This window comes from Vulpes lagopus, chromosome 8, assembly GCF_018345385.1.
Source record: "Vulpes lagopus strain Blue_001 chromosome 8, ASM1834538v1, whole genome shotgun sequence".
Lineage (NCBI taxonomy): Eukaryota > Metazoa > Chordata > Mammalia > Carnivora > Canidae > Vulpes > Vulpes lagopus.
Genome location: NC_054831.1, coordinates 74,023,832 through 74,038,708, shown reverse-complemented (window position 1 = coordinate 74,038,708; position 14,877 = coordinate 74,023,832). Strand labels below are relative to the sequence as shown.

At 35.9% G+C, this 14,877-nt stretch overlaps 1 protein-coding gene across 2 annotated transcripts in view; it reads right to left on the bottom strand.

Moving 5' to 3' along the window:
* The window catches only part of USP6NL (USP6 N-terminal like), a 169,671-nt gene that overhangs the window by 121,418 nt on the left and 33,376 nt on the right, over positions 1–14,877 (bottom strand). Inside the window, exon 1 of one of the 2 annotated variants that reach the window (XM_041767218.1) lies at positions 4,349–5,034. The exons of the other annotated variant lie outside the window; for it this stretch is intronic. Within the exon in view, the coding sequence (XP_041623152.1) occupies positions 4,349–4,421 (73 nt within the window). The 5' untranslated portion in view covers positions 4,422–5,034. Of the gene's footprint in view, positions 1–4,348; positions 5,035–14,877 lie in introns of those variants that run through there. 2 annotated transcript variants of the gene reach the window in all.

Genomic DNA, 14,877 nt, shown 5'->3' with positions numbered 1-14,877 from the left:
ATGCTTTCTGGAGGGGTGGCATTTAGCCTTGTAAGCTGACCTGATAAAGAATTTAACTGTTGGAGGAGGGAAAGAACCTGCCATCCTAACGGAGAAGCATGTCTGAGAAACAGCAAGCATTCTGCTGAGCTGGCACAGAGGGTGCAGCGAGAGACCCAGAAACAGCTAGAAATACAGGTTAAGTCCAAATTCCAATTCCATGACAAACTGTTTCAGAAAACTATCTCAGATGGCAACAGAAGGATGGAATACAGAGTTGAATGACCAAGTATCACTGACCAGGCTTCTTCTCACCTTCTCCCACCATCATCTAAAAGTTTCCAACTTCTTCACATCCCATATAAGTCTCCTCATGTTTTGGCACCTGAGCTCCTCTCTATTATTTATTTTGCTTAGGATGCTTGTACACACTCTCCCCCCCGACCCCCTGCCCCAAGTTAGCTAGCTTTTTATGCATATTCTGATACTTAGCCCAAATGAGAGCACTGTCAACTCAACAAATAGTTTAATTCCTTTGCTCTCCTAGTTACCAAACTAGGGCCAGTTCCCCATGGGGCTCCCATGACACTATGTCTACCATAACATCGATCATATTATTGTATTATTGACTTTTGTCTCTTGCCACTTGTACATGAATTCCTTGAGGATACTGTACCCTTGCATCTAAGAAGTCATAAATGATCAGTGAATGTTTATCAAATAAAATGAGTGAGGAGGCTAGTTTAATAATCTACAGGAGAGGTGTTAAAGTATGAAAGTGGGAATATAAAGATTAGGATAGATACCAAAGCTCCTATGTTTTAAATAACAGGAGGGATCTTCAGGTTCTCACTCTAAATATATTCTTCCTTTAAGAGTAATTTTTAAAAACATGGTCATCAGGCTTTGCAACCTACAAAAAATATTTTAATAAAGAACTTGTATCAAATTTATATTTAGCAGACTTCTCTTACAAAATAGGAAAACATGTACTATTTTTTAAATATTTTTATCCAAATAGACATGAAGCTTTTAAAGGAAAAAAACAGGCTCCTCACTAATACATAGCCACAATGATTGTATGTGTGCCTTACATACATTTGAACAGATTGTACAGTTTTACTTGTGCCCACTCGATGGTGTTCAGGCTTCTCAAACGACTTGAGCATGGCCTTGAAGATGAAGCCTCACCAGGAAATTCAAGAGGAAAACCGCGACAGTTGGTGTTGCCGCTTAGCATCAATTACTCATTCCATCTCTTTTCTTAGTCTACAAGATCACACTGCTTTAATTCTCAGACGAGTTTATCTTAAATGTATATTCTTCCACTCATTGATTCTTTCATTCACTGTATCTGCTGAGTGTCTCCTATGCCCCAGGCATAGGCAGGGATCATATCTTTTTTTGCATCCCCAGTGACTAACACAGTGACCTGCAAGTAATGGACACCTGATAAGGGCTTTATGAATAAATACATGAGAGAATGAAGAATGGATAAACCAGTGAGCATATACATGTATATGTGACCCTCTCTCCCAGAAGACAGATATATATATATTTTTTTTTTTTCTTTTAAGGATATTTTTCCAAAGACCACTTATCCTTTGCCTAGTCTTCCTTTATTTTGCCCAAGGTCAGATTACAAAACATCTATACCTATCCATTTCAACCATCTTCCAAATGTCAATCATTTCCATTAGCTCCTCACTGCATTATTAGAATAAAGAATGTAGATCACTAAAACTATCCTTCAAATACCATCATTAGTTCTCTCCCTTTCTTATAATGCTAACTGGGGCAAAATTCTAAGCTCCCTAGAGAGCACTAACACAAACTCTCAACAATGTATTTCACTAAGTGGTGGGTAGGCTGTGATACTCAATTGATACTTCAACTAAATGACAAAGCAGTGATTTGGCAGATATTTTGAAAACTTTAAAGAAAATAATCATGAATATTGCATAATTTTCCTCCTTCCTCAAGATAATCCTTCACCATACCCTTCAGTACTACTTACAAAAAAAATATTGAGAGTTTGTTTACTATCTCATACCAAGAAAAACTAATTTATGAAAAAATTTTCAAACCATTTACAACATAATGATTTCATTCCCAACTTTGATACTTTTTTCCACAAATCAATTTTTCTATACTACTCACTCATATTAATGTGATCAAAAACTTTGAAATGTTGCTCTCTCTACATTCATCCATTTAAAGAACTGAGTTTAAAGACTCTCTTCTAATATGTCATTGTTTTATATTTGTCTAAAGAACTTTATTTTTTCCTAGTTTACAAATATTAAAAATTGGTAAAATGTAACAATATTTCACAAAAGGGTAAAACTAATAGTAAATATATTAGCTAAATGATTAAAAACACTATTAGAATAGGTTTGAAAAAAATAAGGGTCTATGAAAAAAATCTACATAAAATGCCTCTGTTTTTCCTGGTCATGGAAAATTCTGCCTGAAAAAATAAGAAAAAGGATCTAACAACAAATGCTGTTCTACTACTTTAGTGTATAGCACCATTTAGTACTAGTTTTTCTATATTCATACAGCATTTCCTGTCAAATATGATTATGTTATGTACATATATGCATTTTGAAAAACAAGAAGTATATTATTACCTTTTTCCCTGGGCGTATTCCAAGTAATTATGATTATGACTGAAAACATATAAACTAGAAGAAACATTCCAATAAAAAAAATTCCATCTGTAAAGGTTAAACTGTATGAATCTGACATTTTCAAACAGATTGCAATTAAATTAACTAATTTACATTCTCCTGAAATAGTAAAAGCAGTAAGCTTTTTTTTAATGCCTAATTGTTAGAATCCTGCTATTCAGAGATAAGAATGCAGTCCTTAATATTAGAGAAGAAAAAGAAGGAGAAATAAAAGTAGCAAACAGGTAAAGTATCTTAAACATTTTACTTTCAAAGGTAACTGATAATAGTTTCTCTGAATTTTGACATGCATTTTTGCCAGTGAATACGATTTATTCACTGGCAATAAATACCATGTTTTTCCACAAAATGAGAATAGACAAGATGGTCTAAGGTTTCTTTCAGCCATAATATTCTATATGTGACTGATAATACTATATGTCACAATATTATTTCATACCATCATCCCTAATCACGTTGCACAAGACTTAAGGAATCTCATAAGCTTTACTTTAAACACAGGTCACATCAATCTTTTTTTTAATTCAAAATAATATATATTTTAGGGGAACCCTGGGTGGCTCAGCAGTTTAGCACCTGCCTTTTGGCCCAGGGTGTGATCCTGGAGTCCTGGGATCGAGTCCCTCATCAGGCTCCCTGCATGGAGCTTGCTTCTCCCTCTGCCTGTCTCTGCCTCCCTCTCTCTCTCTCTCTGTCTCATGAATAAATAAATAAAATCTTTTTTAAAAAAATAATGTATGTTTTATATTATTTGAGGTACATTTATGCTATTTAAATCATATAAAGACAGAATGCTGTATCTTACTTGTGAAAAAGCTGATAGAGAAATTTATCAACTGACTGATTTTAAACCATAAATTGAATTCATGAAATTGACAGCATTATAAACTAAGCTTGTGAACTTATATTTTTTTAAATCAATTCCTTATTGTCATTTTGGAGATTTACTATTTCAAGTGTTTAAAAAAGCAAAAACCACAAGTATTTCTTCAAAGGTGTATCTGCATTAGTTCATTTTAAGATCTGTGAGTCAGACATGCAATTTAGAAAGATTCTGAAAATGTATTTCAACATATCCCAAACTGACATAGGCTATACAGAAATATTTTAAATATTTAAACAGCATTGATTACGCATATAATCATAAACAAAAAGATAGTAGTCACTGAAAAAGGCAAAAAAAAACCCTACCATTTAGTGTCTGAATTCATATTCATAACTATTATTTCATCAGCAGGCCACACAAATAAGAACCATCTAGTTCTTTTGCCCTGCTACAGGCAGAATTCTTGCTTGTTCCTTTCTGATCTCTGCCACGAACACTTGTACTTTAAAATTAAAAGAGGATTATATAAATTATTCTTCTACCTCCAAAAACACATAATACAAGAGGATTTTTCCAGTGTGAAAAATACTATTGCAGTAGATATGTCATAACCTCTCCTCAGTATTCGTATCTTTTCATAAGAAGATATGCTTCTAATTTGTCATTTAAAATAGGAATAATAAGGTGTGTTTACAATTATGCCATTACCTGATCCTTTTCAGTTACCATTATATAAGAAGAGCAAAAGCATACACAATAACTCTAAACTCCTTTTTCATAGCTGTTCTCTAGATCGATATTTGTAAAAAGCTCTGAGTGCTCCGACTGTTCATTCTGACGATGTTCCTACCTTCCTTCACTCTGGCTGCTTTTTGCCTCGATGGTGTCACCAGCTCCTTTACAATCTGCAAGACTTGAATCATTGCTAGTTAACAAGCCAAAGACTCCGCGGCTTCCTCCAGAAATCCAACAGGTTTCATCACCAAGAGCTCACTGCTGTCTCTGCGTTCGGGAAGCTCAGGCACGAACACAGTTCAACTTCAGAGAAATACATGCTTTGCTTAGCTATCCAGGAAGGCTCTGAAGCAGTTAATAAGAAACCACGAAAGGACAGGCGACATCGTCTTGAAATGGATTTGAAGCGACTTCGGCACATGTGAAAATCACCATCCTCAAAGTCCCAATGTATCACTTTACAAAGCATTAACCAGTTATAAACAAAAGAAAACAAAATGTGGGTAATCTGCTGCAAATCACTAAGCACAGTGAAAACATTTTCTCACAAAAGTCATGACAGGAGAACTAAAGTGCTATGCTATAAATTCTCATATAGCGGATCACAGATGCTATGTGCAAGTTTTTAAAAACACTCAGAAGTACTCAACCAAAATACCCTGCACTGCAAAGCCTTAATACTTTTTTCCAATTTCTCAAAAATTGCTTATGTGAAACACAGAAAGTAAAATGTGGATAAAAATAAAACTCTATCTTGCTAACTCCAAGCTCCCAGGTCTGCCTAACAGAATACTTCAAAAACTATCCTATAAATTCCTTCCCCGCCTCCTCACACAGACACCTCTGACTGACATCCCAGTACGTGAAGAGAAGTCTACATTACATTCATGCTTCACACTAGAAATCCCTAACGGGTTTGTGAATTCACTGGCCTCACCAGCAGAAGCATGGGCCAGAGATTTTTCAAACCAAGCATAACCGCCATCTTTGCCACCCAGTTTTCAACAGCCATGCGGCGACAATGCCCCATTAATACTGAATACCTTGGTTACATATTCTATTTATCACACAGCAGCCCCTCTCAAAGTAAACCTACGGGGTTAACTAAAAGAGAGAACTGACATTCGAGTTAATATGGTTAACTGTTGTTTTTATCACAGTGATTCTCCACCAGCAATTTGTGCCCCTTTCGGTCCTGCCAACCGTCCTCCTGATTCTCCTTCTTTCCCATTTATCACGGTGACAGCCTCAATGAATCATTACAAAATGGATCCTAGAGCAAATCAAAGGCAGTTGCTTTGCCTTCACACTTAAAGGCTTATAATGGTTACTTTCCCAGTGTTCAACTGGACAAGTGAGATACACAGTCCATCCACCAAGGTTGGAAGTAAAACGCAGAATCCAAAACTCAAAGGCTTCTGATTTCTCTGACATCACGCCTTTCCTGTAAAAATGTATAGTTTTAAAATTCAGGGTGAAGTTTTCAGATCTTCAAAAAAGAGGTGCTATAACATGTGCATATATATCCACCCATAATGTATTCTCCATATGGGTGGTAATTTAAGACATCAGTGTTACAAATCCATGGCAGTGACAAACTCTGCAAATGGAGGACAAAACAGGGCATTTATCCTAACTATCCATTATCTTTAAACAGAATATCTATACTTACAAACTAAGTCGGAAAGTTTGGATGAGTCAAAGACCAAATTTTAAACCTCAAATCAAAACTGTGCTCTTTAGTGATTCCCTCTGAAGACTTGATACAGATAATCAAGATCTAAATCAAACTCCTCAAATTAGGTTCCCCCAGTTCTTTCCATCCCTTGCCCCATCTCCTAAGGCAGTTCAGAACATGAAATAGGTATATACTGACTTCATTCCAGTTCTTTGCATTCCCACATTTCCAGCTCCTGAGAAATCACTTCCACCCTTCTGGAAAAACATGATGCTTTTGAAAGATACTTTCTCTTAGCTTTACTCTTTGCCAGCATTTTTCTTTCCATTCAAGGAAAGGGATCTACAGGGCATTATCTTCAGTCAACCATCTCCTCCACACCTGATCAGTGCAAAGAAGACTATCTATATTCATGGTTCCATAAATTTCAATTATCATACCCCCATCTCCCTGATAACAGTATTGGTTTTGAAAATGAAAATTGCATGTGATCAGTTTGACTCACTACTGTCAGCCCTTAACTTCTTCTGCTAAGCAACCAATAGATTTTTCCGGTTTCTCTCATTCTCTTCTCATTTTTTATATCATGTGCTGCACAGTAAATGTATCTCACTACATATTCTAATATAGTAGATATAACCAAGCTGTACTCTAAAATGTCAAGATTATGAAAGACAAAGACAGAGGAACTATTACAGATCAGAGGAGAGTCAAGAGTCAGGTTAACAAAAAAATAATAAAAAATAAAATAAAATAAATAAAATTAAATTAAATATATATATATATGTATATATATATATAAATAAAATAAAGAAAAAAAAAAGAGTCAGGTTAACAAGACATAACCCATGATGCCAGGTTAGATAATGGACCAGAAAGGCACAAGAGGAAATATATGACATGTGGGGACAACTAGTGAAGTGTGAACACCATCAACAGGTTATCAGCGTTAACTTCCTGACTATGACCATTACACTTGCAGTTACATAACAGAACATCCTGGATTTTAGGACTATGCCCTAAAATATCCAGGGGTAAATACTTCAATTACCCTCTACTGGTCCAGGAAAAAAAATAAATAATAATAATAATAATAATATGGAATGAGAAAACAAATGTGGTAAAATCTTAGCATTGGAGAAATCCAGGTAAAAGAACAGGAGAACTGGGTTATTCTTTTTTTCTTTTTGAAAACTGTGTTATTCTTGCAACATTTTCCTAAGTCTGAAATTATTTCAAAATAAACTTAAATTCTGACTATCTGGCCCTATATATGTGTGTGTGTGTATATATATAGTTTATAAAGGTATTTACGTGTTCATATTCATGTATGTTTAAATCATACAAAGCAAAGGATTCTAAAGGCCCCAATAAATAATATAGAAAAGAATTCCATATTTGTGAGTATGCTGTGTTCCAATTCAGTCTCTGCAGGTATATACATATACACACATATATGTGTTCTCATATTTGCTTCCTTTGCCTCAAAAGATCATTCTGAATCTTCCTGAAATGCAAATTTTGAAAATATACATACCTCTGGGCTTAGTCTGGCACGGGCACTCCTAAAAGAATTAATTTCCAGGTCATTCACTTGTACATGTACTTGTCACTACAGCTGAGCTGCTCGAGAAGACGCAGGCAGCAAGGGCCCTTCATTTCCATCTCCCTTTGACACAATCACCTTTGACCCACTTCACAAGAAATAGGCCAACCCTCACCCACCTCTATGCCACACAGTGCTCCAAGAGATAAAAACAGGATATGGGGGACAAAAACAATACAACAATTCCTTTAATCAAGGTAGGATAAGTAACATCAACCTACTCCATTCATAAGAGTTTCTAATAAAATATTCATTTAAAGTGAATAATCATTCACCAAAATTCATTATATATTTGTTGTTTTGACAAAGTGCATTAGGAAAAATCTCTGTGAGTAAAGTGGAATGGATATAGAATTCCAGGGGAAAAAAGAATATAAAACCTCTAGCTACTAAAGAAAAGCTTGTTCGTTTTCCTTTTTTTTTTTTTTTTTTTTTTGAAGGAGAGACAGAGAGAAAGGGGGGGGGGGCGTGTGCATTGGAGTTGGGAGGGAGGGGCAGGTAGAAGGAAAGAGAGAATCTTAAGCAGACTCCAGGCCCAACACCTGACATGGGGCTTGATCTCACAACCCTGGAATCATGACTAGAGCTAAAGTCAAGAGTAGACACTTAACCAACTGAGCCCCTCAGGCGCCCCTACCTTGTTCATTTTTCAAATGGATGGCACTGGGTATCAAACCACTGTGATAATTAAACCTCACTACACACACTTATAAGAAGGATGTAAGAGTTTGGCTTATTTAGTATTCTTCCTTACTGGTCCTCTGGCACAAAGAATTGGTTTAATCACAGTCCTTGGTTCTTAACATTGGTTCATGCATGGCCCAGTTTTATTTATACGCTGAATTATTTACTTTTAATAATAAACATCACAAAGCAACCACCCAAAACAAAAAACTAGGAAGTTAACAATAATCTGCATTTAACCTACATCCCCCCAACGACCAACCCATCCCCCTGCTTCAACCCAAAGTATCAAACACCGTGAACTCAGTAGTTATCACTCCCTTGATTTCCTTTATATCTAACATTATCTCCCCCCCCTTCACTCTCTCACACACACACTCCCATGTGCTGCTGTTAGTTGCTCCGAAGGGTATCACATTTCATGTTATCTTTGAGGAATTATATTTTTTCTTAAATATTGAGACCAATGGTTCTCTATCTTCACTACACATTGAAATGACCAGAGGGTTTTAAAAAGTATGATGCCTGGGTCCCTCTACAGGGACTTGCACTTCACTGTCTCAGGGTGCAGCCCAAGCATCACAAATTTTAAAGGTTCGCTCAAATGACCATCACATTCAGCCAAGGACCACTGTTCTAGAAGAATGACATAGGAAAAGTCAATGTGTACAAGCAAACATGAAAGGTACAAAAATTATGATCCCACTATTACAGAATTATACACATGTGGAGAGAGAAACATGTGTGCACAAAGAAAAAATATCAAAATGTTATCAACAATTTTTCCTCTGGGGACGCCTGGGTGGCTCAGCAGCCAAGCATCTGCCTTCAGCTCAGGGCATGATCCTGGAGTCCCGGGATGGAGTCCCACATCTGGCTCTCTGCATGAAGTTTGCTTCTCCTTCTGCCTATGTCTCTGTCTCTCTCTCTCTCTGTGTCTCTTATGAATAAATAAATAAAATCTTTTAAAAATATTTATTTTCTCTGAATAGTGGCATTATATACGAATTGTTACTGTCTTATTTTTGCTATATTTTTCTACACATTTTACTATTAAAAAATGAATATTTTGGTTTTTAAATATTCCATTTCATCTCACCAAAAAGGATACACAGATGGCAAGTTAGAGTATGAAAAGAGGTTTGATATCACATCATTAGGAAACTTCAAATTAAGACAACAATGAGATACCCCTACACATCTATCAGAATTACAAAAATGCAAAATGCTGAAACACCAAATTCTGTCAAAGATAAATAGCAACAGGAATTCTCACTAACTGCTGATGGGAATGCAAAATGGTACAGCCACTTTGGAAAACAGTTTGGTGGTTTCTTAAACTCTTATCATTTTGTGCAACAACTGTATTCTTTGTTATTTATCCAAATGAGTTAAAAACATCCACACAAAAACCTGTTTATGAATGTTTATAACAGTTTAATTTGTAATTGCCAGAACCCGGGAGCAATCACTTGTTCTTCAGTGAGTGAACAGATAGACAAACTGCTACATCCAAGCTACAGAATATTGTTCAGCAATAAGAGGAAATGAGCTATCGAGCCACAAAAATAAACAAAAACAAACAAACAAACAAAAAAAAAACATGGAAGGACTTTAAATGTCAAGTAAAGGAAGCCAATCTGAAAAGGCTGCATAGTGTATGATTCCAATTATTCTGGAAAAGGCAAACCTGTGGAGACAGTAAAATAATCAGCAGTTGCCAGGGATTTGAGAAGAGGAAGAGAAGGATGAATAGGTGGGAGCGCAGGGAGTTTCTACAGCAGTGAAACTAATCTGTATGCTACTATAATGGTAGACACATTCATTAGACATTTGTCAAAAACCCATAAAATGCACAACACAAACAGTGACCTTTAATGTAAACTATGGACTTTGGCTCATCAATTGCAGTAAATGAATCATATAAATCCAAGATGTTAGTAACAGGGGAAACTGGGAAGTCCTGGGGGGCATAGGAGAACTCCCAGTACTCTCCCCTCAATCTTTCTGTAACCTACAATTGCTCCAAAATACAGTCTCTTAAAATGACAAAAGAAAATCTATATTTAATATGTACTTAATCTGTATCCTACTCTTCAGACTTTATCTGAAATAACACACAGATAAATCCAAAAAAGTACAGAGTTTAACTGGAGTGCTTAAAACAAAAACAGTAACTGCCTATACACAAGAGCTCCAAAGTGGCTCCGTAGATAAGAAATGGAACAGGTGCCCTTGCAATGGACCTCCTGCAACCAGCTATGAGCTAGTTCTTTTTTTTAACAGAAAAATTCTTACTTCAATCTTGTTTCCTACCTTTGTATTTTTGTTACACATGGCCACCCCCAAAACCACAATCTCCTGGCCAACCTCTGAGAGCACAGTTTTCCTTTTCCTCCCCATCACTTCCCAATTCAGCACTCCCAGAGTGGGGCACAAGGAGGAACATAACGCCATGGAAAGCACAGAATGAGCCAAGTGCATAGAGAGAAGGGCCACAGGCAGTACACCAGGAGCACGTCATGCACATCTACCGGGACACTCCCGGTCATGCCACTTTGCTTTCTCCAAATGAATATACAAGGCAAAAGTCAATTTCCTTCCACTCAAAAGGGATCAGTAACAGGAACTGTATGTCAAGTGGTATAATGAAAAAAACAGCTAGGCAGAGGAAAGAAATTTTTTCCCACCATTCCTCACTCACCAAAAAAACAAAACAAAACACCAGGAAGAGGGAAAAAACAAGATTGAATTTGATCTCATTTGTATTTTTTCCCTCCTTCATTTAATAAAACCATGAACAAATTCACTGAACCATCTTTCTTGGCCCCCACATGAAAAGAACTATGGAGAATCAGTGTTTTCTTAAAGCAAAATTAGACTACTAATCCTCATTAATAATGTTGTAGAAAGTTCAGACCAACTCCCTAGAATCCTAAAGAACTGATTTAAAAGGTCTTGATTTCCTTCTTTTTGTCACTATACATCTCTAATAATTATTCTTATTACAAAAATAATGCATGTTCACTGTAGAAAATAAGTATATGAAAAAACAAGTCCAAAGAAAATAAAATCTCTCTTAGGCCTATCATACAGAGATAAGCACTGCTAAACTTAACCCTGTACTTTTTTGTTGATTTTACAAAAATGAGGTAGTACTATACATTACTGTTTGGGAATCGATATGTTTTCACACTTAAAAATACTTCATCAACATCTTTTTTATAAAATAAACACAGACATGGATATTTGCACTGTGCTTTGTCCAAAAATATTTTTGATCATATGAATAACAACCCAGCATCTTTTCATTCTTGGCAATGATTTAGGATTTTTTCTATGCACTTTTCGGAAAACTGTTTTGGCTTTCCTGGAAATATATTTTAGAATGAAACTACTGTCAGTTTTCTCAGAACATGTAGATAAATGAGAAAAAAAAAAATATGAGTGGCCACACTTGTTGTGACAAAAACAATCTGTAAATATGCAAGATGTCAACTGGCCAGCAAATAGAAAAAGGCTTTTGAATATTAAATGATAAACCCACTCTGACTGGTCTCCTTTTGGATTAATAAATCAGTTTAATATACTTCATTTCTTTGTCATTCTACTTAGATTTTACAGGTGGGATAAAAACATTATGTTCCACAATTTTGAAAATCTATAAACTCATCAATAAAGAATAAAATGTATACTGATTACAAATATAAGAGTTGACTTTTGTCCATACACCTTCTTCATTTTTATTTTTTAAAGATTTTATTTATTTATTTAACAGAGAGCAAGAGTGCACAAGTAGGGGAAGTGAGAAGAGAAGAGGAAGGTAGAGAGAAGGAACTCCCTGCTGAGCAGGGAGCCCCATGTGGGACTCAGTCCCAGGACCCTGAGATCATTACCTGGGGTGAAGGCAGGTGCTTTAACCAACTGAGCCACTCAGGCACTCCTCCATATACCTTTACCAAATATCTGTTATATTTTCTGTCCAAATAGAGCTCAAGTACTCTTACAATAATTCCTAATAATTCATATGGGGTATGTAAAGAATAACACTGTCAAAGCTAATCAACTACTTGCAGATTTTTTTTTCCACAGAAAAAAAAGGCAAAATAAAATATGGGAAAGTAAAATGTCCAAAAGTTGCAGGATGTGGAAAGAGCCACAGAATATGCGTTATGGATGACATTACCCTTCTTTCACATAATCTCTAAGCATATTAGATGGCAGTAATTGTTTATGAACAAAAGTACCTGTATTGATGTAATTAAGTTAGCAGTTCTTTCAAAACCAGTTTTTAAAGATATTTTATAAAAGGGCAATTCATTTTGCTTATAACAAGCAGCCAAGAAACCACTGTAGCTTGGTTGAAGCTTCTGTACTTTCTGTGGCTCAAAAGAAACTGTCATAAACATGCACATGCAAAGTACAATTCACAAAAATGGAGAATTAAAACATATTATCCCAATTTATCTTCACAACACCTAGAAATTCTTAATGTACTGACATATCGTAAGTTCATTTTAAAGGCAATAAAATTTTGCTCATCCATACAAAAACTATTAAGCTCTAACTACAATGCTAGCTCCTTGTATTACAAGCATGATCAATCTCCTCCCACTCTACCAAAAGAAACTGACACTAAACACATAATTACACAATTAATTATTGAATTACAATTGAAATAACTTCTGCAGGTAAGTACAGGATGACAGAAGACTGTCTTCAAGTGGAAAAATAGTAGGAATTAAAGGATACACACAGCACATTATAACTGAACATATTCCAATTTATCAATTACCACATTTTGAATTTTTAAAGAAAGCTTTCCTTTATGCACAAATAAGTCTTCTGACTTTCCAAAGCCACATGAAGATGGACACATAAATACAGAAGGTAAAGAGACCTCCTAGTCATAATAAGGAAATTTAAATACGACTTTCTTTCCAAAATCAAGAACTCAAAGAAAACACAGCATCCAAGCAATCTGACCTACTCCAGATTCTAACAAAGCTGTCAAATAACATTATTAGTTTAAAAATTCATTACTATTTTAAAAATCACATATTAAAAAGTAGTTAAGTCTTGGAATTGAATCTAGATGAATGGTAATTCAATATAACATCACATTTAAGATCAAATGTCCATATGCACCAAATACATGTATATGAAAAATATACAGACATAGGTATTTCCATAGAACTCACAAAACTGCTTGTGTATATAAATACAGAAACACTGTGCATTATCTTTCTGTTAACCATCACAAAATGACCCATGTCCCCCAAAGAACATATAAAGCCCTAATACACATATTAAAAAACTACACTGCTTCATAACAAATTTTTGGAGATGTATCATCCAGAGTTAAAGTCTGTGATTTTTCAGTAAGTCTTTTGGGAGAAAGGACTATTTTAAAAGGATATGATACAAGAAAAATGTAACTAGTGAACACATAAAAAAGTTATCCTAAGAATGAGATAGCACCTCAACACCCATTCGGATGGCTGCTGTCAAAAAAAAAAAAAAAAAAAACAAGAGTTGGCCAGAATGGGAGAAGATATTTGCGAATGACTTATCAGATAAAGGGCTAGTATCCAAGATCTATAAAGAACTGATTCAACTCAACACTCAAGAAACAAAAAATCCAATCATGAAATGGGCAGAAGACATAAACAGAAATTTCACCAAAGAGGACACACACATGGCAAACAAGCACATGAGAAAATGTTCCACATGGCCTGCCATCAGGGAAACACAAATCAAAACCACAATGAGATCCCACCTCATACCAGTGAGAATGGCGAAAATTAACAAGACAGAAAACAACAAATGTTGGAGAGGATGTGGAGAAACGGGAACCCTCTTGCACTGTTGGTGGGAATGCAAGCTGGTGCAGCCACTCTGGAACACAGTGTAGAGGTTCCTCAAAGAGTTAAAAATAGAGCTACCCTACGACCCAGCAATGGCACTACTGGGAATTTACCACAAAGACAGAGATGTAGTGAAATGCCGGGACACCTGCACTCCAATGTTTATAGCAGCAATGTCCACAATAGCCAAGCTGTGGAAGGAGCCTCAATGTCCTTCGACAGATGAATGGATAAAGAAGAGGTAATATATGTACACTATGGAATATTACTCAGCCATCAAAAAGGACGAATACCTACCATTTGCTTCGACGTGGATGGAACTGGAGGGTATTATGCTGAGTGAAGTGAGTCAATCGGAGAAGGGCAATCATCATATGGTCTCACTCATACGGGGCATATAAGAAATAGTGAAAGGGAATATAAAGGAAAGAAGGGGAACTAAGTGGGAAAAATTAGAGAGGGAGACAAACCATTAGAGACTCCTAACTCTGGGAAACGAACAAAGGGTTGTGGAAGGGGAGGTGGGCAGGAGGTTGGGGTGATGGGCACTGAGGAGGGCACTTGATGGGATCAGCACTGGGTGCTATACTATATGTTGGTAAATCGAACTTCAAATAAAAACAAATTAAAAAAAGAAAAAGAGTTGGCCAGGATGTAGAGAAACTGGAGCCCTTGTGCAATGAGAAATGGTACAGCCGCTATGGAAAACTGCATGCAGTTCCCCCAAAAATTAAACACAGAATTACCATATCATCCAGCAATTCTGCTTCTGGGTATATACTCAAAAGAACTGAAAGGTGAGTCTCAAA